This window comes from Ixodes scapularis, unplaced genomic scaffold (genome assembly GCF_016920785.2).
Source record: "Ixodes scapularis isolate PalLabHiFi unplaced genomic scaffold, ASM1692078v2 PGA_scaffold6__148_contigs__length_123643588, whole genome shotgun sequence".
Lineage (NCBI taxonomy): Eukaryota > Metazoa > Arthropoda > Arachnida > Ixodida > Ixodidae > Ixodes > Ixodes scapularis.
The window spans coordinates 84,071,194-84,097,214 of record NW_024609881.1 but is presented as its reverse complement, the minus strand read 5'-3'; the positions used below and the strand labels follow the sequence as shown (position 1 = coordinate 84,097,214).

At 47.1% G+C, this 26,021-nt stretch overlaps 1 protein-coding gene across 10 annotated transcripts in view; it reads left to right on the top strand.

Annotated features, from left to right (window-relative positions):
* Positions 1–7,540: 7,540 nt before the first annotated feature.
* LOC8029123 (WD repeat domain phosphoinositide-interacting protein 2) overlaps positions 7,541–26,021 on the top strand; it is a 37,999-nt gene continuing 19,518 nt past the window's right edge. For 5 of the 10 annotated variants that reach the window (XM_040499830.2, XM_040499829.2, XM_029993906.4 and 2 more), the window contains exons 1-8: positions 7,541–7,799; positions 13,544–13,626; positions 16,051–16,274; positions 18,728–18,865; positions 20,775–20,867; positions 23,137–23,207; positions 24,577–24,684; positions 25,749–25,916. In XM_040499830.2, coding sequence (XP_040355764.1) covers positions 7,666–7,799; positions 13,544–13,626; positions 16,051–16,274; positions 18,728–18,865; positions 20,775–20,867; positions 23,137–23,207; positions 24,577–24,684; positions 25,749–25,916 — 1,019 coding nt within the window. In that variant the 5' untranslated portion in view covers positions 7,541–7,665. Of the gene's footprint in view, positions 7,800–13,543; positions 13,627–16,050; positions 16,275–18,724; positions 18,866–20,774; positions 20,868–23,136; positions 23,208–24,576; positions 24,685–25,748; positions 25,917–26,021 lie in introns of all 10 variants that reach the window. The other 5 variants (XM_029993908.3, XM_029993907.3, XM_029993905.3 and 2 more) reach the window with 1 other exon arrangement.

The window sequence follows — 26,021 nt, the reverse complement described above, 5'->3', positions numbered from 1 at the left end:
TTGAAAAAAAGAAAGTGCAGCAAGGAAGAGTACATTGTTCTTGCTGACAAGATTTGTTTTTAAGTGAAAGAAATGTTTAAAAACGCTTACAATGGCTTATCTTATTTTTACCAATATCCATTACGCTGAGATAAACGTCTTGTGGAAAAAAAAAATTATTATCTTCCTGTTTAATATTTTAATTTAAATGTTTTTTTTTTCTTGTTTTTTTTTCTAGCCTGCACGCAGAGTCACAGCTGTGACGGTAGGGGCAGTTCTGAAGAGGAGGGCACCCTCCCCCCCTTTCCCGAACGTCCTCGCCCATTTTTCTTTTCTTTTTTTTAAGTATTGCGAGGGCTATTTTGTTTACTGGAAGTAGCCAGTCAACTTCAACGATGTATACTAGGGGTGTCGCGAACCGGCCGCGGTTCGAGTTCGACCAGGTTCGACTTTTTCGAACTTTTAGTGGAAAGTTCGTCGAACCTTGTATTGAGGTTCGACTCGTGTGCGCATGCGCGACAGGCTGGCCAGTTGGCTTCGGATTGGATGGTAATGGCTAAGAGATGAATTAAGTGCAGCGCTGATCGGCTATTTCAGTCAATACAGTACTAAAATTTAAGTTATTAACTTCTTCAGTGAATAGAATTAGTTTCTTTTAATTGCAGCTGTTCACACAATAAAATAACCCTTTGCATAAAAAAATTAATTCTCCAAACCTAGACATGCTTGTATCAAGGTCTGGCCACACTGTCCACAAAGTCGAACCGGTCGAATCTGGTGAAAAGTTCGAAGGTTCGTCGAACCGGTTCGACCCAGTCGAACCCCGAAAGTTCGACCAAAAAAATCTGGTTCGACAAAAGTTCGCGACACCCCTAATGTATACACCAACTCAACTCTCCTACGTCACGCCGCGGTGGTGGCGCGCCGGACGCACTTCCGGTCTGGGGCGGTGGGCAGAAGTCGCCGTGCCAGACATGCATTCCTGTGTTCCTTTGGAAGAAACGAGACAAAAAACCTGCCTTCTCGTCAAAATGCTGCCATGGGGGCTTTACAAAGAGTGTCTGGGAAGGTTTGAAGATCAGTTTTCATGTGTTTTTGCAACCTCCGTTCGTCCGAGAACGTCGATAGCAGCCGTGAAAAGGGCAAACCTGACGCTGTCGAACTACGATTGCGTGTGCGGGCCATAATTTGTAGTCGCCAGATGTATTTGCTTTGTTCCAACATGACCGAGAGAAAACCCCCAAGTTGTCCGGACCACCCACGGATTCAGTGCGTCTTCAAATTCACACGGCCGCCTGATCGTTCGAACTTTCGTCTGCTCTTTCAAAGTTGTCTGCTTTTTGTCGTCTGCTCGTTCAAACAAAAGCGGCCCGTAGACTAAACTTTGACCCGGTGATTGCAATAAGAAGTAATTGCAGGCCTCAAATAAGTAGGCTCGGTGTAAGCAGTAGATACAAGATGTTGATCATTGGTACCGGTGGCCATCACCTACTTGTTACGCTTTGTCTGTTCCCGCTTCCGATTTTCAGTATCGACGTCGATCATCGCCGCTACCTTCTACACTTTTGCAGCACGAGGGTCGTCGCGACCGAAAATAGCTAGAAGAGTCTCATCATGGTTTTGTACGTCCATTCTGCGGCGGTCATGCAAATACATCGCCGCACGTCAAATTATTTATGCAAAGTTTAGCAGCGTAACGAGCCTTGATGATTTCGCCCAGGCTATTAAAGTGGTAAGACATTGCGATGAGGACGTAGAATCGACAACTCCAACGCGAAAAAGAGTATGCAGACTCACACAGACGCTGACAACGTGACATTCGAATGGTTTGTTGACGCGGGACGCGGTGCTTCTTGCCCGTACTCCATTGCGCGTGCGTTCCAACTGTCGTCTGCTCTTTCAAACTTGGCTGCTTTTTGTCGTCAGTTCGTTCCAACAACAGCGGCTCGTAAACCAAACATTGACCCGGTAATTGCGATAAGAACTAAGTGCAGGCCTCAAAACACTTTTGAAGGTTGGTTGGGGTAAGTCGGCTAAGTGTAAACAGATACAAGAAGTTGTTGATCATTGTTACCAGTGGCCATCACCGACTTGTAATGCCCGATTCTACTTGAGGTTTTCAGTATCGATGTCCACCATCTCAGCTACGGTCCCCGCTTTTGCAGTCCGAGCGACGTCGCGACTGAAAATAGCGAGCAGAATCTCGACGTGGGAGTCAGGTTTTATAGCGCCCATTCTGCGGCGTCCACGTGAAATGAATCGCCGCAAGTCACATTATTCACGCAAAGTTTTGCCTCGATAGTTTTGCTGAAGCCGCTCAAGTAGTCAGACATTGTTAGGAGGACGTAGAATCAACAATTCCAACGCGAAAAAGAGCACGGGGACTCCCACCGACGCCGACAACAACGCAATTCAATGGTTTGTTTATGGGCGACGGCGGGCTTCTTGCCCACCATCCACGGCGCATGCGCGGCGCCGGTGACGTCCGCTAGGGGCGCTCCGGTTTGTTTGTAAACATGAGTTGGTGTATACTAGCCACACCTCACGGGTTATTTCGAAGTTCGGCCATCTCTCTTCAGATGAGAACCTTGGCCGTCACTTTGATGTTTTTGTAGTTTAGGCGGCACCATGTGGACACGGCGGCGGTGGTCGGCATGATCTCCTAGGCGCCATCCGCCGTGACTTCCCGCCTAGATTATCGTTCCCCCCCCTCCCCTGAAACCCATATCTGGAATTCGCCGACCCCCCCCCCCCCCCCTCCCTCCCTCTAAAACGAATGTCTGGGGCCACGGGCCGGACTGGGGCCAGGTCGTAGCAGAGAGGGTAATATAGAGAAAAAAACGCCCTCCCTTTCTCACCCACATATCGTCTGCTCCGCCGAGTGGGCTGTACCTAGAATCCGGCTGGCATACAAACTCTGTTTAAAATCGCGTCATCTTGGAAATTTCAAGCGCAGATGCGCAGATTTTAGTATGCCAGTCATCGTATAATACTATGCTAGATAAAAAGATTAACAGGGTTTAATTGCGCTGTTACCTGCGTGCATGCAAATAAAAAAAAAATAGGGAAAACTGTGTCAGATTTCCCGGTATCTCCGGCGAAAAGTAAATCCGGTTGCTGTACCTTTTTTACTATACAAAGTTCGTACTGGTGTAGGCCTTTAGTGAACATGAGTGGAAGTCTGAAATTATAAATAAAAACGTGCTCTTGCCGCAATACACGCAGGGGTTGAGGGTAGTACTGCCGGCTGACTCAACTGCTCTTTTTAGGTAACAGAAAAAAGATATGCTAATTGATTATTTACCGAAATAGAACAACAGAGAGCTATAGGCTGATTTTGGAGTAGCCATAACTATTCTAAGAACGCGAACCGCTTCACAACGGCAGCGACGAGCGAGAGTTCGATGTTCCGTACAGCCCGCCGGTACAGCCCAAAGATGGAGAATGGCAACCTCCCGGTTTGTCGTCTGCTAGCCCTGCTAGCGGAGTCGGGCGCGTGCCCTCTCTCTCGTTTTACCCCGCCGAACCCGCTGAATTTTTCGGATGTATGGAGAGGGCGCTGCTGTCGAACAAAATGGTGCCGCCCAGAGAGCGCTAAATGGAATGGTCTGGCCAAAGCAGCCTTTACATTTTTTTTTTATTTATTTATTTAGCAGCACTGTTTTGGGGGGAGACTGAAATGCTCAAAGCATGTATGCGCGTTTGTTATATCTATTTGTACGGTTCAGTCTGTGTGCACCGAATGCTCTTCCAAAGCGCCAACGGCACGGCGTTCATTTTCGTCGTCGTCGGCGCCACCGTCGCTCCCCCAATAACACGCACACAGCAGCAATGCGCACCTTCGCAAGTGTAGACGATCTGTACGTGCGAGTACGCGCATCCACAATATGGCCATGGGTGACTGGTTCCCCTCACGGATGCTTCTCCTAAACAATTTCTCGCAGACCCCCGCGAAGAAAAAAACGGCGGTATTTTTTTATATGTCTATTTGTTTAGGTTGTACACAGAGGGAGTGGGCAATTTAGAACTTTAACCGTCTTGTGTTCGAACCAGTCGTAAGGTTCCTCTTCTTTTTCCACACTGGCACATGGTTTTATGTGCTGTTGCTCGCCATTTTTATTTTTCCGTCCTTTTCGACACCAAAATTTGGACGCGCAAAAAAAAAAAAAAAAAAAAAAAAGTGATGGTGTTTTTTGTTTTTTTTACGAGTTGTTCACATTTGCAGATTGGTCCACCTAATAATAACACACACACAAAAAAAGGTTAGCGCTTTCTGCCTTGATTATCTTGCACAGTAGTGAACGTGTGTAGCAGTGGCAAGCGAGCTTCCATGCCTCGGAATTTGTAATAAAGCGGGCCTCAGCGGGCACGTGAAAATTAGCGTCGGGCCGGGCCGGGCCGGCTGTCGGAAATGGATAGCGGGCCGGGGCCGGGCCCTGCCCAAGAGACAGCGGTCCGTGCTGGGCCGGGCTTCTAAATATCGGCGAACTTGGCGAAATGTGGAGGCTACAGCCCCCGCGACCCAATAGGATCGTCGTAGCGAGGCACGTGATCCTACGTCACGGGAGCGTGTGTCACTGCGCCAAGGGACCGGCTGTCGTCTGATGGCCAAGAGTCGTCTGCTGCGAAATCAACAACCTTCGGATTAGCGTCCACCGTACCGCCGCAACATTTTTCCGTCCGCTAGAGTAGCGAGCTCTTCGGGAACAGTTCATGAGATACTAATCTGTGGCAAGTGCTAACGCCCGAGCGGTGTTTCGAGCGGAAGCGGAAGATTACACGGCTGCGATCCCCAACAACCACGGCGGTACAAGAAAAAAAAAAGAAAGAAACAAAAAACGGAAGCGGATGCGTTGTCACTTTTTTTTTCTTTTTCTTTTTTTTTATAAATATAAATGAAATTCATAAATTCGTTAATATTTATTCTTTATCGTGTTTATGTTTTCGACAGAGATGTAATCGCGTGTCCGCGACAAAAAGAACTACTTTTTGTCGCGGACGGCGCTGTTGCTGTGGCGGTAACGAGCCCTCCGTGGCCCCGACCATGGGGTGTCATCACGTGACTTGCTCCGACGCTCTTATTGGGTCGCGGGGGCAGCGCCTCCACAGTTTGCCAAGTTATCGGTCTCAAGTGTGCCTAGATTTCAAAGTGTTTCCAACCCCCCCCCCCCCCCCCTCCCCCCGGTCACTCTGCCTGCTTTCTTTGTCGCCATGCAAAACAAAACAAAACAAAAAAAAAAAAACGCATGTGCATTTTGATTAAGTGTGTCCTGGACTCGAAGCGTCCGCCATTAACGCTCTCCGTTATTCGAGTTGCTCCCTCTCTTAAATCAAGGAGCCCCAAACTTCTCATGACGGTCGACATTACACACACATGCACATGACATGACACGACACATAAATGATGCAGCATGACACCGTGTGAGAAAACGACAGCTCAAGATTATGCCCACCGATACTTCTCGGCGAATATGAGGGCGTGCTTGTGAAGTTACGAGAATTAATCTGAAGCAACAAACAGGACGAAGGCATCTTATTTATGTTAACGTTCCCTCGTGCCCCGAAGGCATTACTGAGGGAAATAGTAGGGGCAAAAACTGGGACGATAACAAATATGTGTTTAAAATACCTCCAAAGGCCCTCCAAGGGAGCGTATTACTAGGAGGGTGGGGGTGCGTGAAATATATTAAATAACAAAAATTTAATCATGAGAGTAAGACGAAAGACATGAAAACGTGTTAAACGATGACTATGACAAATAAAAGTAAAATGCAAATAAGTCGTCAAGAAAAAATAATGTTATTATCACTGCACATGAGTTCATGAAATTTTGTTTGGTCATCTTCGGCGGCTGTGTGCTGGTAGGTTATGACTATCGACTATTGCTCGTGCTATAAATGATTGAATGTGCATAAACAGATGAGTGGCATGTGTTTAGCTTTATGAGTTAGCCTGTAAAAAAAAGAATGTGAGGTGTCTGAAAAAAAAATCCGATTCATGGTGATAGAGTTCGTGAAACAACGTTAGACGAGAAACATTTCTGGCGATAAGAAAGAAGGCTTGCAACCTGGCAGAATAACGTGATGTAGGCCAGGCACGTAGCCAGGGGGGACATGGGGCCCGGGCTCCCCCCCGAAATTGTCCATTTTGCTGGGACCCTCATCTCCCCCTCATACAGCATCTTGTCAAGGGCGCTCCCCCCCCCCCCCCCCCCCCCCCCCCCCCCCGAAACAAAATCCTGGCTACGTGCCTGATGGAGGCGGACAAAAGACAAACGGGATGTGTGTTTGTCCTTTGCCCCCTTGTTCCCCTTCTACAGAAATTATTATTCTTATTATTGTCCAGCTCGCTTGCACCTTTGCATTATCATCAAGTTTTCTTTGGAGCCTGCATGATCTCCAGCAAACTTCGTTCGGGAACGAGAAAGAGAAGAGAGCCAGTGGAGAGAGACGGAGAGAGTGAAACATGACAATCGAAGCAAATACTTTGTCGAAGAGACGAATGAGAGAGGAAGGGAGGGGAGAACGAATAACCAGGTGGCACACGCTTAATTTCCGATCCAAGAAAGGCCAGCTCAGGCTTAGAGAGGGCGAGGAAAGGTCTTGCTATATTCCCGTCTGCAGTAGTAAGGTAGTAATCTCATAAGCCTCAATTATCTATCTGCTGTAGCGCGCTCAGGTTGTCTCTCCACGACCCGAGTGTCTTCAAATTCTGGGACGCTTGTCCGGCAACTTAGATTCGATGAAGGGATTCCTCGGCCTCTAACGTGTACTCATTGTGTTGCTCACTGAGGCGATCCTCGGGGCTGGATTTTCTCAGAGCCGAGAGCAAGGCCGAGAGTAAGCCGGGAGATTGACCGGAGATTAAGTGCGCCACCTGGTCCGTGAGGTTCGCACCGATATCGCCTTCTACGGGCTTTGTGTTTAGCTGTTATTAACCACGTCAACAAGCACGTCGAACGCTTGCGGACTTTGTTTACATTTGCGCGAATGTGGGCGGACAAAGCAAGAGACTGGGATTATTATTATGATTTTTTTTTTTTTTTTCAAAGTAAAGGACGGACGTTTCCTCAAAAAGGCACTTGAACTACAAGCTACCAACGGTGCTACTGAAGTAGCGAAAATTCATTTATCATTGTTTTATGTTGTTTTTGTGCAATCGCTTTCACTTCGAGATTTTGGTGATTTTCGTGCCAGCTGCTGCCATCTATATCTAATGAATGCAACCCTGGCGCTGCAAAGCCCGCAAAGACCCGAACCGAAACCAACGATGGCTTGGGAAATAAAAAAGAAAATCAGCATACAAGTCCTGAAAATTAAAGCTGGCCAACGAGAAATCATTTTTAGACCACCTGACATTATTTAAAACAAAACACAGGCTAAACTATGAATTAATTTCGAATGTGGAACTAACTCCCTAAATACAACAGCTCAAAAATGGTGTCTAGAAAAACCGCTTCAGTAGTCGTCTAAAAAGACGTCTACTCAATGACGTCAGTGACGTCACAGTGGACTCATCCAATAGGAGCTCGCAAAACGACCCTGGCATTCTGGCTGCCCGAGCAGCCATCGTAATCAAAACAGCAGAGGGGCCCCTCACAGGCTCCGCTCAGCTGATGGCCGCTTGTGCCCGTGTGTGTATGTGGTGCGACCGAGCGGCTTCTGTGTGTTTCGCGGGCATGCGTCCATGCAAAATCTAGCCGCCAACTTGAACCACCTGAGCAAGGGAGTCAAACACGGCGTCGGAGGACTCATGAATCTAGCGTCCGAGGGGGGTGACCCCCCAAACGCGGTGTTCGTCAACTTCAACCAAGACTGCACGTAAGTGGAAACGAACAGCGCAACAAAAAAAATTCAAACAAACATATACCTTCGCGTCGCTCGGTGTTGTAATCGTAGGCGTAGCCCTGTTCTTCGCAACCGCGTCTCCCATGGTCCGCCGAAACATCCGCACATAGCTGGAGCACGAACCGGACACAGTGTGTTTTCTTTGTTCCCGTGTTGGCGATATCCTTGTCATCGCGGAGGCTCGTTTGGTATGAATCATCGCTAGCTTCGAAGATGCGCGCTGTACGCCCCCTCAAAGCTACAAGCCGTCCGCACTTCACCTCCAAGATGGTGAATTTGTTTTCACCCAAACCGAATTCGCCACCCATTTCCCAAACCACAACAACCTCTCATTTATTAGACAACGCCAGCTTCGTAGGACGTTTCAATCGATCGCGCTGACCCCCGGTCCACTACGTTTGCACCAAAACGCACAGAAATACCTCGTTGTGATCATAAGGCGTAGCGGAGGTTTTTCACTCTCGAGGTCTGTTTATTTATCTTGTCGTCCTTTGACGTTTATGATACTTCCCTCGTCTCCCGCTTCGATTTTTCTTTTTTTTTTTCCCCGTCGTGTTTGAGAGAGGGCACGGCGCGAACAGCTGACCGTCTTCGAGAGCAAGGTGTAATGCATCCAAGGTGATAGTTTTTGAGGCCGACTCGTTGGGACTGGTGGCCTTGGATTGCGCGAATGACTTGGCCAGCGGGTCTGCTTAGCCTTGGCAGAAGTTTTTTTCTGCCGTCGAAACGGTCGAAACGTCGTCGTTTCCACAGCCTGGCGGATAGTTACGGGGCGGGAAACGTCAACTTCTCGCCGTTGCATAAGGGAGCTAGGTCAGCTCAGGCTCAGCTGTTATCGCAGTGTTTGTGCTTGCGTTTTTGGTTAGCTTTTTTTTTTTATTTTTAGTTTGTTGGTGCGTGGTTGTGTTCTATGGGTCGGTCGCGTGATCCCGCAACAGAGCCGTTGTTTCGTAATCCGCGCCGTCTGCTCTGATACGTTTCTTTTTCGTCTGCTCAAACGAGCCGTGGATGTCTTTTTCCCTGTTTCGTTGTCAGAATTGCAAAAAAAAAAAAAAAAAAAAATTCTGAGTGATTTTATTTTCAGCGCTCTGACCTTTGCTCTTCTATTTGGATATGTGTAATAATATAAATAAAAAAGAAACATCCGCCGTATTGCGTTGAAGCTTTGATGCGCTGTAGGTGGATGTTTTGCCCAAATTTTAATAATATTGCTGTCATGGATAGAAAGGATTGCTAGAAATTTTTGACCTAGTTATGCATCGATATATATATTTTTTGTGTGTGTGTGTTTGCAACTGCAAGGTATTTAATGTATAAAAGTAATGCATTAAACATCCTGCTGCAGATGAGTTGTATGATGTAATCATAGAAAAAAACGAACCTCGGAGCTTGACAAAAGATGTCATGTCATATGTCAAGATTTCAATGTATGCTTGAATGAACTTTACACTTTTCTGAGCAAGGATGCCTCCTTTCATCAAAGCGGTAAGGACAGATATTCTACTTTCCGTTGTTAAAAAGAAAATATCAAAGTCCCTTCACAATAGGCCTTTTCCGCAAATGTTGGGCGCCATCTATCGGCAAGCAGGAGTGGCCTTTTTGGTGGCCTGCCTTGCTTCCGGTTCTGCCCTCTCCAAGCTATGTTGGCTGACTGAACGCGGTCGGGAAATGCGCTCACTGCTCAGCGCTTGTTTTTCCTCTATTCAACACAATCGACGAGCAGATTTGTTTTCAATTAATGCGTTAACTACGGATGACTTCGTCCGTTTGTACATTTTTTTCCCGAATAAATGGACGACTGACTTTGCTGTGGCACCCGTTGTGACTGACGACACCGTTGAAGCTCTCTTCGACCTATGAGAAAGTGAAAACGGTTACATTAAACTAGGATTCATCTCATATGCATTACCGGCAGTAAATTCAGAAAATATTCGAGACCAAGGTACAGTTAAGGAAAGCTCTTTTTTTTAATTGCAAGCTATTTGTTTAATTTGCTCGAAAATTTTAATTGGCAAGATGTATTCTTATAAATGTGAAAGCTTACTCTAAACCATCCGAAAAATACCGGCGCCTGAACATACCAGTGTAATTCTCATCAAAGATGTATTTTAGTGGTGGATTTCACCTTGTTAAATTTTCAACGTATAGCTCCATTTCTATTATAAAATGAGACCAACAAATTTGAACGGGTCAGCGGCGGACTTGTTGAGTGACTATACTAAATGTCGTTTGCGAGCGCCGCTGACCCTGGCGAGTCTGTTGGTCTCGTTTTTTACTGGAAAAAAGCACCACTTTGAAATTTCAGAAGGTAAAATTCACCACTAAAATACATGTTTAATAAATATCTAAGATTAATACGTGCAGCCACCGATTTCTGAGCGAGCCTCGTCATTGATGTCACCCCACTTCAGGCTACAGCTGTGTGTGACTGTAGGTCCTGAAGAAAAACACAAAATCTGCTACACCTGTTTGCTTTTTTTTTCTTTACTTTTAGTTTAGCTCCTGTAGACAATGTTGCAAACTTATCTTTTTGTTTACTCGATGCAAACACGAGGACAACACATCAAGATGATTGTTTCCTCTTTCTTGTTTAACCACAAGACCAGCAGATGCGGTCTTGGTCGCAATAGATCTGCTCCCATATTCACTTTCTAGGTGTGCACGTAACAACAAACTCTACAGCATAGCCACTTTACCTCAATGATTTATAAATATCTGAAAACTGTGGGTTATTCCAATGTTTACAACAACCAAAAAGCGGACAGGCAGTTTGCGTAGTAACGCGAGACCTTCACATTGGTAAACAAAAACGTTGCCAGTGAAACGCACTATCCTAGAAACGCCAACCCCGAGGCGCTCGCTCTGCGTGGCACATAAGCGACATGACAGCATACCTAACCAATCTGCTGACTTGTATTCACACACAAATAAAAAATGAAGGAACAAAAACATGAACCTTCCTTGAAGTGGCAACTGCAAACGCCGGAGCACTTTGAAGGCTGCCTTTACGAGCCGTCCGCATTGTTTCGCTGGATCGCCCGAATCCAGAGCTGCCGCTTCGTCGAGTGCAGGCTAGTAGAATGAAACCCAATGAAGCTTAAACCGCGACAACGCTTGCTGTCGTTGCTGCAGCCAACAACGAAACAGCGCTAGGGCCTGTCGGAGAGCTTCGAAACGCGCGACCACCGCTGCCTCCTGCAGCCCCGAGCCTGACGTACCACGCCACCAAACATGGTGGACTCCTGTCTGCTGCTACCGCGCATGCGCCGTGGAAACTCCGGAAACGGCCCATTCATAAAATTTGTTGGCTGTGTTTCGTGGAAACATATGCCTGCCTTTTCCACAATTACTGGAGGCAGATACTTGTTGAATTCCAAAGAATTAGGTAAGCCTCTTGGAAACAATGCTTAGTGTTTCTTGACTGCAATCACGCTTGCCTTGCAATGTACACAGTTTGCTCTCTTAGGGAATGTTCAACACAACTTGGTGTAGGATACTTCAAAGTTCAAAGGTCGAGACACACTTTGTTGTAAGTTTTGTGTGCACTGACAGCATCACTGTCAGTGCACACAAAACTTACATGTTGCTAACTTTGATCCATGGAAAGGTTTAGAAGCATTAGCCATGGCAACGTGGCTGCCCCTATATACCTTTCCAAAAAAACGCTCCTAGGCCTCCACCATGTTGCTGATGCTGATGCGGCTGGTGCGACTCTCGCGCCCTCTATCAGTTAGAAATTTTTTGCAACTTTCTTGGACTGTGAAGACCCGCTCAGCTCGGTTCTCTACCTACGTTTTTGCGGTTTTGCATTCAACGTTTTCTCGCCCCTCTTGAATGTTTCTACTTAATTTCTTTTTATGCGTGCTGCATATTCTTTTTGTGTTACCTTCCAATCTGAGAAATAAGGCTAGTAAGTGCCTGCCATTCAAGTTTTTCTGCTCGACATTCTCAGGAAACAAAGGAGGTGAAGGACGTCGAACGACCCTCAACGCGATTTTGCGAACATTGTTCTCCCCCCTCCCAGAGATAATCCGCGTAGAATCCTCAGTCATCTTCAAAAATAGTTGTCCGGGTTGGGGTGAGAAACGGGTCAGTCGCGTTCGTTCCTTTGCCTTGGTGCTGTTCTGAAAAAAGGAAACTCTCCCCAAAACGTGCCCCAAAATAAAGTCATCTTGGATTTCGTCCGATCGTCAAGGTGTGACTGTGGTCGACTGTGATTGTGTTATTTGAGATCTTTCTCAAATAAATTCTTTTCGGATAACGCTGCATCCTCTGGTACAAAAAAAATATATTGTTTGAATGTTAACACATGCTAAATTGTATGTCCGTGTCCTGTCCATTGGTAAACACATTATTTGTGGGCTTGAAAAATGCATGCCTTTCGGCTATCTTCTGTTACAATTTATTTTTGACAGCTAAGCGCTTTGTCGTTTCACATGCGGCGAATTGCGTTACGCCGTCAAAACTTGTAAGAAAAAAACACAAATAACTAGAGCTATATACATTCCAGTCGCATTCATTCTGTCGTGCGCGTACCCAACAAAAATAATTTACAGGTTTTTTTTTCGCTTTTTTTTTTTTCAGATGTGGTACAATGCTTTCTCAATGCCCTCTTGAAAATACATATACCATGAAACACAAAATATAGCGGGAAAAGACGAGAATTTAGCCGCCAGCAGCATTTGAAACTGCGCCTATTGAAATCACAGTCCGCTCAGGGTTAGGAGGGACGCTGGTGAGAGTCTAGCCTCAAACTCGGTGACTAGGCTCGAAAACGGTTTGTTGCCTCTGAAGGCCAGGTTTTTTTTAAAAAGGTGTATAGATGCCAGAATACTCAAGGCTCACATAGAACATGGAGAGCAATTGGATGGTAAAATGGCCGACATGTCATCATCATGCAAAAGCTGATGTTTGTATGAAGGCACTCTAGCCAAGCAAAAAAGTTGGATGTCCATGCAAAACATTGTCGCTTGTTAAGTGCTGTTGGGATCTCGTTGAGTGATTTCATTGTAGGCTATCGGACGGTATCTCTGATAAGATGCTGTGGTAGTTTCATTCCAAGTACCGAGGAGGCCACGTTCGCTTTCATTGTGAAAGCTTTGTCTTATCTTCAACTCCCAGTATCCTCATATGCCTACCGGAAGTTCTAGCACGTAACATACATGGGCCCATGTGTGTTAGTTGATATGTGTATGTACAGAATTAACTTACCAGAGTGCAAACTACGAAAATAGGGATGTCCTTCTCTACCTACGGTGTTTGTCTGCAAACGACACATGTCTGAATGTGAAATAGACAATGACGGCAGCAGTGTTAGCTTTAACTGCACAAGTTATTCATTCTTACTGATAAAAAAAAAAAATTAAATAAAAGCAAAACAATTAAAAAAAAAATGGTTTGTCGAATTACATCGGCTGTGTGGATTCCCTTTTCGGATTGCTGCCTCCAACCGTTGGCTGATGTTCCAATCAGATGTGGGTCGTTTGCAGACGGGCAAGGTAAATTGGGAAAAAGCATTCTTATTTTCTTACTTTTTACTCTGATATGTTCATTCTTTCGAACTTTGGTACTGAAAATTCCCCAGCAATGGTCACCTCTAACGGAAATTGTAATGCAATACGTTCAGACACCGACTTATGCTGTTCCTTCAAAGGGCCAATGCCTGTTGGCCTCTCTTATGAGTTTCCTCACAGCATTCTGTTTTGTGTCCGTTTCAGATCTCTAGCAGTCGGCACCGCGACTGGGTACAAGCTCTTCTCGCTCTCCAACATCGACAGACTCGAACAGATCTATGAAAATGGTGCGTACTGGTTTTGGTAGAGTGCGAAAATTGGCCTTGGCAGACCGCTTTACACCCAAATGAGTCCGTGAAAGATGAAAGGAGGCCAGCCGATAGGTACTAAGGTGCTGTTAAATCCCGCATGCCGAGACGAGTGATAGTTGGGCCGTGTTGGCACGCATGAATACCTTGTTAGCTGCTCCTAAATGTGGCGTTTGAGTGGATTTCGAGGGTCTCTTTTATGGCTTGAACTTGACTTGCATGCCCTAAGCACCCTAAAAAAACTCAAAATTATAGTCATGCATGGCAAATCACGACCTAACATCACAGGCCCCTTTTTTGAGAGCATGGCAAATTGCAGCCAAACGTCTCATCAGGCCCTTTTTTTGGGACACAGCTCAAAAACAGGGCGTGTTGCAATGTTTTGGGCGCATTCTTAGTAGCAAAAAGGGCCTTGTACTACTGTAGTCTCAGGTTTTAAATTGAGCTGTGTCAACCTCAACTGACGACCAGTTGTTCTTTTCCCGGTTTGAAGAATGTGGAGGGATGACACATGTACGGATGAACACGGACGGTAATACGCTTGCAAGTAGCAACCAACAAGAACTGTACTTTCTGTCTTCGTCCCTACACACTCTTTTTATTCTTTCATGACTTTCAAATCATTTTTACCGACCCACTGCAAGTTAATTTTCTCTTCCCGGTTTCGGGTGGTCAGAGTTGGTGATGCTCTGAGCATAGGCTGTGCTCTGGACACTGTTCAAGTCCAGCCATGTCTGTCGCCACTCTAACAGACTGTTTTAAAAAGTGTGCGCTATCTATTGGCTGCTGAGCCAGTTATCCGGGCCTGCCATCGTTTGGGCACGTACCAGCCATGTAGCCAGGATTTTGTTTCGGGGGGGGGGGGGAGGGGGGGGGGAGCGGAGGTCCCAGCAAAATGGAAAATTTCGGGGGGGGGGGGGGCCGGGCCGGGCCGGGCCGGGCCGGGCCGGGCCCCATGGGCCTCCCCCCTGGCTACGTGCCTGGCACATACTACTATGACAACGCATTGGACACAGGGGCGTTCGGCGTAAATTCTGCTCATATCGAAAATGAGCACTGCATCGGTGTTCGACAAGGACTCTGATCCAATCACACACTTCATGTCCCATGGATGGATCAATACTAATGGCCAGAGCCGTATATTTAGAGAGTTTGGTCAATGGGAGGCGTGGGCAGGGCCAGGGCGTGCGGCAGACTCGGAAAGAGGGCTTGGCATGCTCTCTTAACCAACCAGAAGCCGAAAAGAATCCCCTGGCGGTGGTAGCGAGAAACAGTTCTGATCGAAAGTCTATGTTCGTATATGATTTTAATAAGTGCGTAAGAGTGAAGTGTAGTAACTCTTTGTGGTTGAAAATAGGGTCCACGTGTTGTTTTGATCATGATCAGGCAGAAAGATGTAAGAAACGAATGCGCCGCTCAACTCTGTTTTGCGTGGACAGAGTGTGACCGCTCGGACGGCAGATTCCCGGCCCTCGGCGTTTGGCGTACAGATTATGCCAATCGTTCCGCTAGTTACACTCTTCCACCATCATTTTTGATGAGCGTGATTGAAATATCATGTGTACCATATTTTCAGCCATCGAGAGTTGCTCCAATGCAGTTATCAGGTTCGTTTCTCGCGACCACCGCCAGGGTATTATTTCCGGCTTCTGGTTGGTCACATTCGCATTTCTGAAGACGCCCTGGAACATGCCCAGCCCGCTTTCGGCCAATGGCGCCTCCTCATTTGTCTCCTATACTTCCCAACGAATGGCCAAACTCTCTACATATACGGCTCTGCTAATGGCTGTACTTTTTATAACGGGTGGTAGCTTGCGCCACCTGGCCTAGAAACTAAAAACCAAAATTTTGATTCCTCTCTTTGCCTTTCTAAGCCAATTAGCTTCCCCTCTGCAACTTAGTAACTATCACCAAACGGTGCGGGATATCACCAATATGACCTTTGTGGGATCGGTCAAAAAAAGAAAGAAAACATTGCCTGTCTCGCCTGTTTCCAGCTGTGTTAGTTAGTTGTGCACCATTAAATTTTCCCTAGATAATTTCCACCAGCCTTCCAATCTCTTCCTTGTTATTGAAATGCATTTATCATTCATTCTTCCAATCTCGTCTGCAAACCTCAGTGCTCCGGCTAAATTTGTCGCTCCTTGGGGAGGGCGGGAACAAGCCCTGTGCACCTTAACACCACATGTTCTACTGTCTCGTCTTCCCCTTGGCGTACAGCACACCACATATTCATTTCCTCATACTCTGTCCTGTATGTCCTAGTCCTCAACACTCCTGTTCTAGCCTCGAATGAGAATGAGTTCCCCCGTGAATCATCGTACCAATGTTGCTTGACAGGGTTTTGGAAGCGGTCTATTGGCCCCAAACACGAAACTGAATGTTCACCAACTCCCGCCGCAGAGACGGAGGGGACATGCCTGGTGGAGCGGCTGTTCTCCTCGAGCCTGGTGGCCCTGGTCGGGGCATCGTCTGCCCGCAAGCTGAAGGTGTGCCACTTCAAGAAGGGCTCGGAGATCTGCAACTACTCCTACTCCAACAGCATCCTGGCCGTGCGCCTCAACCGAGTGCGCCTGGTCGTCTGCCTCGAGGAAAGCCTCTACATACACAACATACGCGACATGAAGGTCGGTACAGGCGGCTTTCTCTAGCGTTGCGCTTGTTTAGGGGCTGGGATGGCCGAAGAAAGCGTTACGCGATGCCACAAAAAAACGCTGCTTGCCAAATTTCGCGGACTCGTGTCTCGTTAAATTTAGCGATGTGGTGTCGCACGACGCATATTGGGGAATGCAGTGTTACATGATACCATGATATCAGTAAGTCACGTGACGTGATGTCGGGTATGTGGCAAGGATGACACAGTGTCGCGTGACATTATGATGTGATGATGCCAAGTGGCACCGAATCACGTGATGCAACGTGTCGGACTGTCGCGAGATGTCCTGGTGTTGCATTACATCATGGTGTCGAAAGGGGACATCTTGTCACATGATATCACTGTCACTTTATGTGAAATTATGTCACGTAATGCGGCGTCGCTAAATTCATGCTAAATTTGTGTTTCTGTCAGCATGGCTAAGGTTATGCCGCACATGCTGCGATCTGTAGGATTGAGATGCATTAATATTTTTTTAACATACCGTAAAGTTCCGAGGGAGCGTTCGCTCCAGAAAGATCACCCATCCCATTTTTCTTGCTAAATATCTCGCATAAAAATTCCGAAACATCGGCCACCCACCCCCAATTCCCATCGGACGTCACGCGATGTCCGACTGGAATTGCATTTGCCGCACGATCTGCTGTACCGGTATGTCTGATAAGCGAGTTCATGGTGGGTTGCCGTGTTTTTGTCAGTGATCTCCGCGTGCGATATCGGGTCCCGTAACACGCGACTTGTTCCCGCATGTATATTGCATCGTGAAGTGTGAATCTGCTGCGTCCGCAACCTGCGGTATTCATTTTCATGACATAAGAGTTCGTAGTGGATTCCCGCGTTTTTGTCCCCAATCTGCGCCTGCATATCGGTTCCTGTGACAGCCAAGTTTGCAGCAAGTTCCCGCATATTTATTGCACCATAAAACCTGAATCTGCTACGTCTGCAATTTGCAGTATTCATTCCCGTGGGAAGAGAGTTTTCTGCAGGTTTCCGCGGGTCCTTCGCACTGTAACACGTGAATTTACTGCGTCCGCAACCTGCAGTATCCTTTCCCATCACACAGGAGTTCGTAGCGAATTCCTGTGTGTTTATCGCATCGTGAAATGCGAATTTGCGTTGTCCGCGATCTGGAGTATCAGTTCCCGCATCACATGGTTTTTAGCAGGTGCCCCGTGTTTATCACAGTTTTGCTGTGGCATCCCCAAAGATAGCCCACCCCATGTTTTTCACCATTTAGCTCTTCATTTGGGTGGACGTTCTTTCGGAACTTTACGGTAGATGTTTTTGGCTAGGGTGACTTGGTGAAAATGTTAGATGTAAAAGCATTATGGCTGAGAGAACAGCACTATATGGTGTCACCGGCGCAACAGGGCTTCCTCATTGTCGCCATGGTCACATACCTCGCTCTGTGACCATGGCAACAACCAATGGCGTTCTTGTCGGAAGTCACGGTACAAGTCTCGCTACACGAGCGATTGCACTGATATTTACCGGCCTAATAAGATATTCTATGCATGACATCAGGTTTTACCAGGCTACTGCCAGAAATTGTCTATCGCTGTACGGTAAAACTTCTTTAATCAGGACATTCATCGGTGCAATTTTCTGGATAGGTGGAATTCTACAAAAATGTCTTTGTGGATGCTGAGTTCTTCAACATGCTCTTCATTGTCTTCTAATGTGTAGAACAATTCTGCCCGATCCCTCAAAAATCCACATAGTAATACTCCATCATAGTTCCGCCCTTAAGCTCCCAACGAAAGTTATACTGCTTCTGGGAATGTAATTTAGATGGAAAAGTGAGTTTCAGCTTTGTCAGCACTTTCTTTTCTTTTTTTTTTTGTAAGAGGAGGGTTATAGTTGGTGACAGGTTAAGAATGCAGGAGAAGCTCCTCTAACTCTTTCCACTTTAGCGAAGCAATTGCCTGTCACCAACTATAGGTTTTCGTAGATGACAAGCAATTGCATGAGAGATGAGTACAAGTGCTTATTAAGAAACGTTGTGCAATCTTTTTAAGAACACCCTTCTCGAACAGCTGAGCGTCTTGAAACTTGCACTGACCTATAGTCTGCTGTAAGTTTAGAACAGCAGCACAAGCTCCACCCATAAAGCCCTCCATCCACTCTCTCCACTTTAGCACCGTGAATGATGGAGAGGAGAAAACCATCAATTGTGGCAAGTGAAGAGGTTTGTCTCGCTCTTCTAAACCTGCGAAAGACTTTTCGGTTTGTTACATCGTTGAAGGGGCCAATTCGAACCTGCACATGAATGCACGCAAGGAAGAAGTCTTCCGCGCATGCGCCTCTTCCTTGCGCGTATCTGTGCGTGTGTTCAAGCCGGCTTTGTCGGCGACGATGCCTTGCGAATCGTGCAGAAGGTCGGGTGACTCAGGCAAAATATGCGTTTTGTTTTTGCTCAAGAAGGTGATGCACACAATCCGCGAGACTCCCCCCAACCCGAGAGGCCTGTGCGCCCTGTCCATCTCCAACGAGAACTGCTACCTTGCCTACCCCGGCTCGGACAAGATCGGGGAGGTCCAGATCTTCGACGCCTCCAACCTCGTGAGTCGTCGCAGTCGCCATCTTGCCATCGTCGTAGCCTTGCGGCGCAACGTTTTTTTTCGCGTCGATACGGTACCTCGAACGCGGTTCTAACTGGTGCACTTATTGCGTCCTCGTTTCCCTTGCCTCGAGTTCCGCCCAATGACATTGCACTTTTGTTACGATGTTGTCTGTCACAATCCTGGCGGTAACTCAGCAACAGAGGTGGACGCAGCAGTAGCACTTTCTGCTGTGTCCAGCTCCGTCAAGCTCTCTGGCCTGGAAGTCCTCGGAAGCTTGAGTAGCCACGCGTTGGTACGCTTCCGCGGCGGCAGCGGCAGTCGCGTTCGCTCGTCCTTTTTGTCGGAACTTTTACGACAAACCGCCGGGAGGGTGACATTCACCGGCGCTGCATGCCAGCTCCCGCAACGTAATCTATCCTCACTTTGGGACCGCTTTGGGTCCACGGGCAGCGTCTGGCGCTGAGTGCATCAGTCAAAGACGTCTTCCAAAAGCCGTAGCGTTGCGGACCTCTTTGTCGGGACCTTGCGCCTTTCGCTTTATTCAACCCAGGCTCTCGACTTTGCCAGAAACGAGTTAATAAGGCGTCGTCGTGCCACTGGCACCAAACTTGCAATCAACTGCAGCTTGTTAGATCAACTTCGGGGATCGACACGTGACGGGCTGTCAAACTCAGTTTCTGGGGATCCTGGGGTTTCCCGAACCGCTAAACTAAGCTGCTCTTCTTGTCTGGGCACCATTTGAGCTTAGGTGTGTCGTGCATTGCTGCATAAAAAAAGGAACTTCGTGCCTTCTGCTTTTTGTAAACTTGAAGTATTGCCATTGATATCTTCGACTTTGATTTGTTTATAGGACTACTTTGGGCTCTTACCCGTTGGGATAACGAGTTAAAATAATGCCGGCGTGCCCACCTGCTGGCATTCTTTAATGGAACAAAAAAGCAGTCGCACTGTCGTTCCCGTTGTTCAATTCACTCGGAAATGAATCAAACTTAACACATCCCCAAAAAAAAAAAATTCTTCATATGGTTGTTTTTGTTTTTCTCACGATTTTAAACAGCAGCTGTCTCGGATAATCTTGTAACTTTAATGGTGATATTTTCGGAAGGCGGGAATAGTAAAGGAGTTGCCTGTACAAGTGATTAACATGACGAAAAGCTTTTCAGCTTTTTGCCATCTTAATGCCACTAAACCAAATGCAAGGCAGATGAAAAGTAAAGGAGCACAGCTATGTTTCGAGCGGAAATGAATCGACGACACGAGACGATTCTGGCGTGTGTCGTTGCTCTCAACACGTGGGAACGGGGGCTCCCAGCCACGTACCAGCGAGGGGCGGTCCGCACATTTGAGACCCGAGGTGCGTAGTACTGACTACAGGCTTCTGTGAGCTGCTCTATCTTAAGAACAGTGAGCTGGGAACGCTTGCATTCAGTTTAGGTCGTCGCATTGTTTACCCGGGGCCTGTACTTAAAGGCTGGTTCGCACGTTCGTGTTTCAGCGTGGCCAACTGCATTACTCTCACTTGCAATGGCTTACGAGAAAACCCATCTTTTGGAAGGCCCTGGAACCATTTCTTATCTGGCTATACTGGACGGAATGTTTTGCAGTATTTGTAAGGTCAAATCTATGCGCTATCCATGACAAACAGTTGTTCATAACGTTGCCACAATTCTTTCGAGCCCATGTTAAAGGAACAACGCATGAAAAGGTCAGAAATATGTGGGGATCAGAAGTGCTCCAGAAACTACCAGATAGTGGCACCAGGGGGTCTCTCCTTGTAAGTAACTGCAACGTAGTCCATCACGCTCTAACGTAAATGTAAACCGGCCTTTAATAAGCGGGATTAAGATCTTTCTTGTAGACTGTCCGAGCTAACCCTGCTTTTTCTCGTCGCGTTTCACTCTTCGCAGCAAGCAAAGGTCATGATCCCGGCTCACGACAGTCCACTGGCAGCGCTGGCGTTCAACACTGCCGGAACGCTAATCGCCACCGCTTCCGAGAAGGTGGGCAGCTCTCCGTTCTCGGCTCGAACTTGTTGATCGCTCCACTATTCAATCATCCGACACACCCGTGCTGTGCGGCGAGGCATTGCGTAGGCCGCCGGCCCCAATGCGCTGAAGCGTGCATTACCTAATAGGACGTCCTCGGAAATGTGACCTGTCGCCTATTCATTTGTCTACCGGTAGTGCTTGAAGTTGTACCTTACTGGATTCGAGAAAAACAGTAAGAGTTCATTTGTTTATTGTTTTCTTCTACATAATAACATCAGAAGCTTTGTATGCGGTACACTGTACAGCATTCATTTGTTTTCCCATGGTGTTCTAACCCCTTGAACGGTGTGTGTGTGTGTTTTTCTTTTGCAATTATGTTTTGGAAAGATTTTTTTAACTAGAAAATGTAAAACATTATTTTTGCACGAACAAAAATTTTAATCGGTCTATTTAGTGTAAATGAATTGCATGTGACATCTTCTTGTGCTTTAAGTATAGATAAGGGGAGACACTGCTTATCTGTACATGTTTGACTTTGTATGGTAGGTCATGGCAGGTGTTTTGCAAATGAATTTTTAAAAATAAATATAATGCTATCGTAAATATTTCTGAGGTTTTGCTGTCGCCGAGCATGTACTCACTTCCAAGAAATCAGCATTGCTTCGCTGAAGCGACGCCTCGATTTCCGCGTCTGTCAAAACTTTTCCAACACTTACAACCACCCATTATCCAGAACGGGATGACTAAGCAATTAAATTATTTCGCCGGTTGGTAGAGCACTCCACTGGAAATGGATAGGCCCCTGGTTCCATACCAGGACCAGGCAAATTTTTTTGGTCATGCACCAGTCCCCTAGTTGTGTTTGGAGATCGGTGTTTGTCCTTTGTTCCCCTTCTCCAGGGATTAATTTGCGTCAACCTAAGCGTATTTGGCGTAGTGTTTGATAGATGGCAGCACCTATAACCTTCATAAAAAATTGGCACGCATTCCACGGTGTACTCTCTCCGTCGTAAGAAAGTCTGCACGTCTTTAGACAAGCTCTCCAGGAGTTAAGTTGTACCTTACTGCTTTTAAACGGTAACGATGGAGGAGTCTATTTATTTACTGTCTCATTTTTCTTTTGCCTACTGGCTTCCTTGCCAAGAAGTACGCCGAGCAGTTTGGATACGTGCAACCTGTATTAAAAATTAACTAACAGCTTGAGAACAAATTTTAAGGTTTTCCCCCAAAACAAAGCAAAAATAAAGTGAATTTGTTGTATACAAAACTGGTCATGCTATTCTCCCGCTTAGTCGCAGCAGAGCATAAAAGCTTGGCAGCCTCCGGTAGCACACGTCTTTTGGACTGCCAATTGGCCAACCAATCAACAATAGATCTTTTCTTGGCACTTTAGACCCATGTTGTTGCAAAAAAACCTATCTCCAAACTTCGGTCTAAGAACATGCTTTTCGTGTAAGGCTTGTAAAATTACGAGGTGCTGGAGAAAACTAGCCTTCTGTGTTTAGTCCTTATTTCAAACTCTTCTTATTCATGTTTTGCCCATTGCCCATTAGAAAGCATGCGGGAAGGGCCTCGGCACGCACCTCGTATTGCTCCGCCGCGGTGTTGTTCCAGAGCATAAAGGCCGTCTGCTCTCATTGCCGTCACCATGGCAACGAACATAGATTTTTCGAACGCAGTCTGCTAGCCAAAGTTTAATAGTTTTGTAATGAGCAGCCGCAGACTATCGCCGCGAAGCGGCGTGAATGCAGGGGGGGGGGGGGGGGGGGGGTGTTAACACACTCTCTAGGGATACATGCGCCATCCGAAAAGGTCATTCGGCGTTCATTGCCATGGTCGCCATAAAGGCTGTCGCGGCCTTTATGCTACGGAAGAACACTGCTGCGCAGCGATACGAGGTGCATGCTGAGGCACTTCCCACATGCTTTTCAATGGGCGGAACGTGAGGAAAAGGAGTTCAAAATAAGGACTAAACGTAGAAGGCTGGTTTTCTTCAGTGCCTCATAATTTGACGAGCCTTACTGAAAAGCGTGCATTTTTGGCCATCTCGTGCCCGTTTTTTTAATCCGTAACATTTGCCTAAGATATTGAACTGTCCCCCTTTTTTATATATATATATATATATATATTAAAACTAGTAACGGCATAGTCTGCCTCGGAAATAAGTCGAGCATGTTCAGTCCTGCCGGTGGCGTTCTACCGTTTGTTAGACCGAGTGTTTGCAGACAGCGTGCCCTGCTGCTTTAGCCTGACCCTGATGGTATGGCTTTTGGTTTTGCAGGGCACAGTGATCCGGGTCTTCAATGTGTCGGACGGTCTGAAGCTGTACGAGTTTCGGAGAGGCATGAAAAGGTGAAGTGCCCTGTCTCGACAAATACTTTTTAGGTTGTGCCGGCATCCGTAGATAGGAAGTGCGCTCAGAGTGCCGTTTAAAGGGGGGCTGAGGGTTCCTAAATATTTTTTCTTATTTATTGCCATGCGTCACTAAGGCACATAGCCAGTGGCGGCCCCCTCCCTCCCCCCCAAAAAAATCTTCCATTTTACTGGGGCCTCCTCTCCCCCTCCCCCTCATGCAGCATTTTGTCATGAGTGCCCCCCCCCCCCCCCCCCCCCCCCCCCCTGAAACAAAATCCTTAAACGAAAGTAACATATGGCAGATACATGAACCTATTTTTGTATTGTACAATTATGCATTTTGCAGTTTTGACCGAAGGCATTTTCTATGAAAACACAACGGTTAAAATTGTAGGAAATTTTTTATTGCACCAATGCTCTCGTCATACTTATACCCTTGCGCGTGGTGCTTGCAAGTGTGTAAAGCACATTCCTTTGTATGCCTCAGGGTCGCACAACCTCTCGCCGTGCGTTCGGCTAGTTTACGTATCCAAGTTTGTGCGCAACAACTGCAACCATGTTTCAACTTGCAAGACTATAGGGTGGTCACAGCGTTTCCTACGCTGCAAAATGGACCGAAAAAATCGGCACATGCTCATAGAAAATTCACACTAAATGTTCATTCAACGTGCATTCAGCAGGTAACACACTCTGTTCTCTGCTCGCTGCACCTAGGGTGCCTCCATGTCCTTCCGTTTAGGGTGATGCATTCTTTATAGATCCCCGTCGCAGCACGTGCTCGCAGGAAAAATGCAAAGAAATTGCTGGAAACAAGCTGCTGTTGTGGAACAGTCAAGACCAGGAGGCGCAAGACGCTCTTTCACATGCTCCCGGACATAAAAGTTAAATAAGCGTTCGAAACAAAACGGTTATGTGTCATCACCCTACGCAAAGCGTACTCGAAGGCACTCCAGCTCTGCCTATCGGGAGGTGGCACCACAAGTTACATTCATTGCTAGCTCGGTCGTCTGCGTACGTGTCCGCCGGTGACATTGGCAGCTTGTTGGTCTACGTTTTTTACCAGAAGAGAAGAACGCTTGACAATTTCACAAGGTCAAATCCACCACCGGAATGCACTTTTCGTGGAAGTTTGATTTGTGTGTGTGCAGGCGCCGATTTTTTCCGGTTCGTTTTTCCTCGTAGGAAACGCCGTGGGCACCCTGTAGTTTCTTAACTGCTCGTGGCACGGTTCCTGCAGTTGGAAACCGTTGTGAGCAGGAACTAGCTACGACATGCCACGGAGGTGTTTTGAAGTCAAAGTGTTATGTCATGCCATTCGAAGCGTTTACGTTGTGACGAGCTTTGCGGGTCTTTTGCATTGCTGCAGGTGCGTGAGCATCTGCTCGCTGTCGTTCAGCGCAGACTCTCAGTTCCTGTGTGCCTCGAGCAACACTGAGACGGTCCACATCTTCAAGCTGGAGGACCCCAAGGAAGTGTGAGTCCCTGCTCGAAAGCCTCTTGTGCTTCTTGGGCAGCCTCCGTGGCATTCACCCCTGAGTGTGTCCAAAGACAAACTAAAGCGTGTGGTATTTGTGCGACGAGATTGGCTTCTGTCCTCCTTCGGCCGTGCATGCTCGTTAATCATCAGGAGTGTCATTGAGGGCAGGAAGCTGACAGTGGAGGAGGCAGAGAGGTAGAGTTTCTACTGCAGATCTTATGTTGCACCAGACTACAGTGTGTCCAAAGACAAACGAAAGCCAGCAGCATTTGTGCCGTACGATTTGTACCTCGAGACACAAGCTTTGAGACTCCGAAACTAGTCATATTTATGTTTTGGTGAAGGCGTACCAGCAAACAGTTTGTTTAAGCAGGTCTAATGGCTGCTGACTACGAGGGCAGGACCATTCTTGGGTATCCCAGATTTGACGGTCTTCGTCGTCGACGATGCAGTGTTTCTCTCGGCCTTGCACTGTCTCTTCGCGGAGCTTAAAATGGGCCTCCGACCGACTATGGGAGAATGGTCTCTTATGATATTGTCAGGTTTATTTCAAGCACTCGGTGGAAGAATGATGCATAATTTATACAAAGATCGGAAGTTTTTCAGGGGTACCCAACAGGTGGATGGCTCCAGCTTGCCCTGTCGTCTTTCAATCAATCAAGCCAGTCATTTCTTTTATTTTTCCAAGGCGAGAAGGAACTCTCCTTGGAAGGTACAAAAAGCGAAACAAAGTCGCCAGACAGGGTACCAATGGCCTGCGTTGGGGGCAAGGTCTAGCAGCACGCAATGCAGCACAAGGCAAAAAAAGAAAAACATTTATGCACAGATTAGCAACAGCAATACATCACTAGCACAACAGTAAAAAAAAAAAAAGAATAAATGAGAGACATTGATGCAGGGAAACATGCAAAAGAAACACCTTCGACCCAAAACTTCAAAAGTATTTCTAAAAGGAACAAAAGCAGTTTCGGCTGTGGTGTAGTACGCTAAACACCCCAGTTGGGGATGTGTTGCAAGTGCCGCGGTCTCGGCAACGAAGTAAGTGTGGTTCCCCGTTACAGGAAGGTGTCGGACGAGCCGGCCACTTGGATGGGCTACTTTGGCAAGGCCCTGATGCAGAGCGCCTCCTACCTCCCCTCCCAAGTGACGGAGGTGTTCAACCAGGGCCGGGCCTTCGCCTCCGTGCACCTGCCGTTCTGTGGGGTGCGGACTGTGTGCGCCCTCATCACGTAAGGCCCCCTCGACATGGCAATGCTCTCTCGCGCTTTGGGATCCGAGTGTGGTCGGTGACGCATCGTTCCGCGGGAATTTACCCCCTTGTTGTTAAGCGAGTT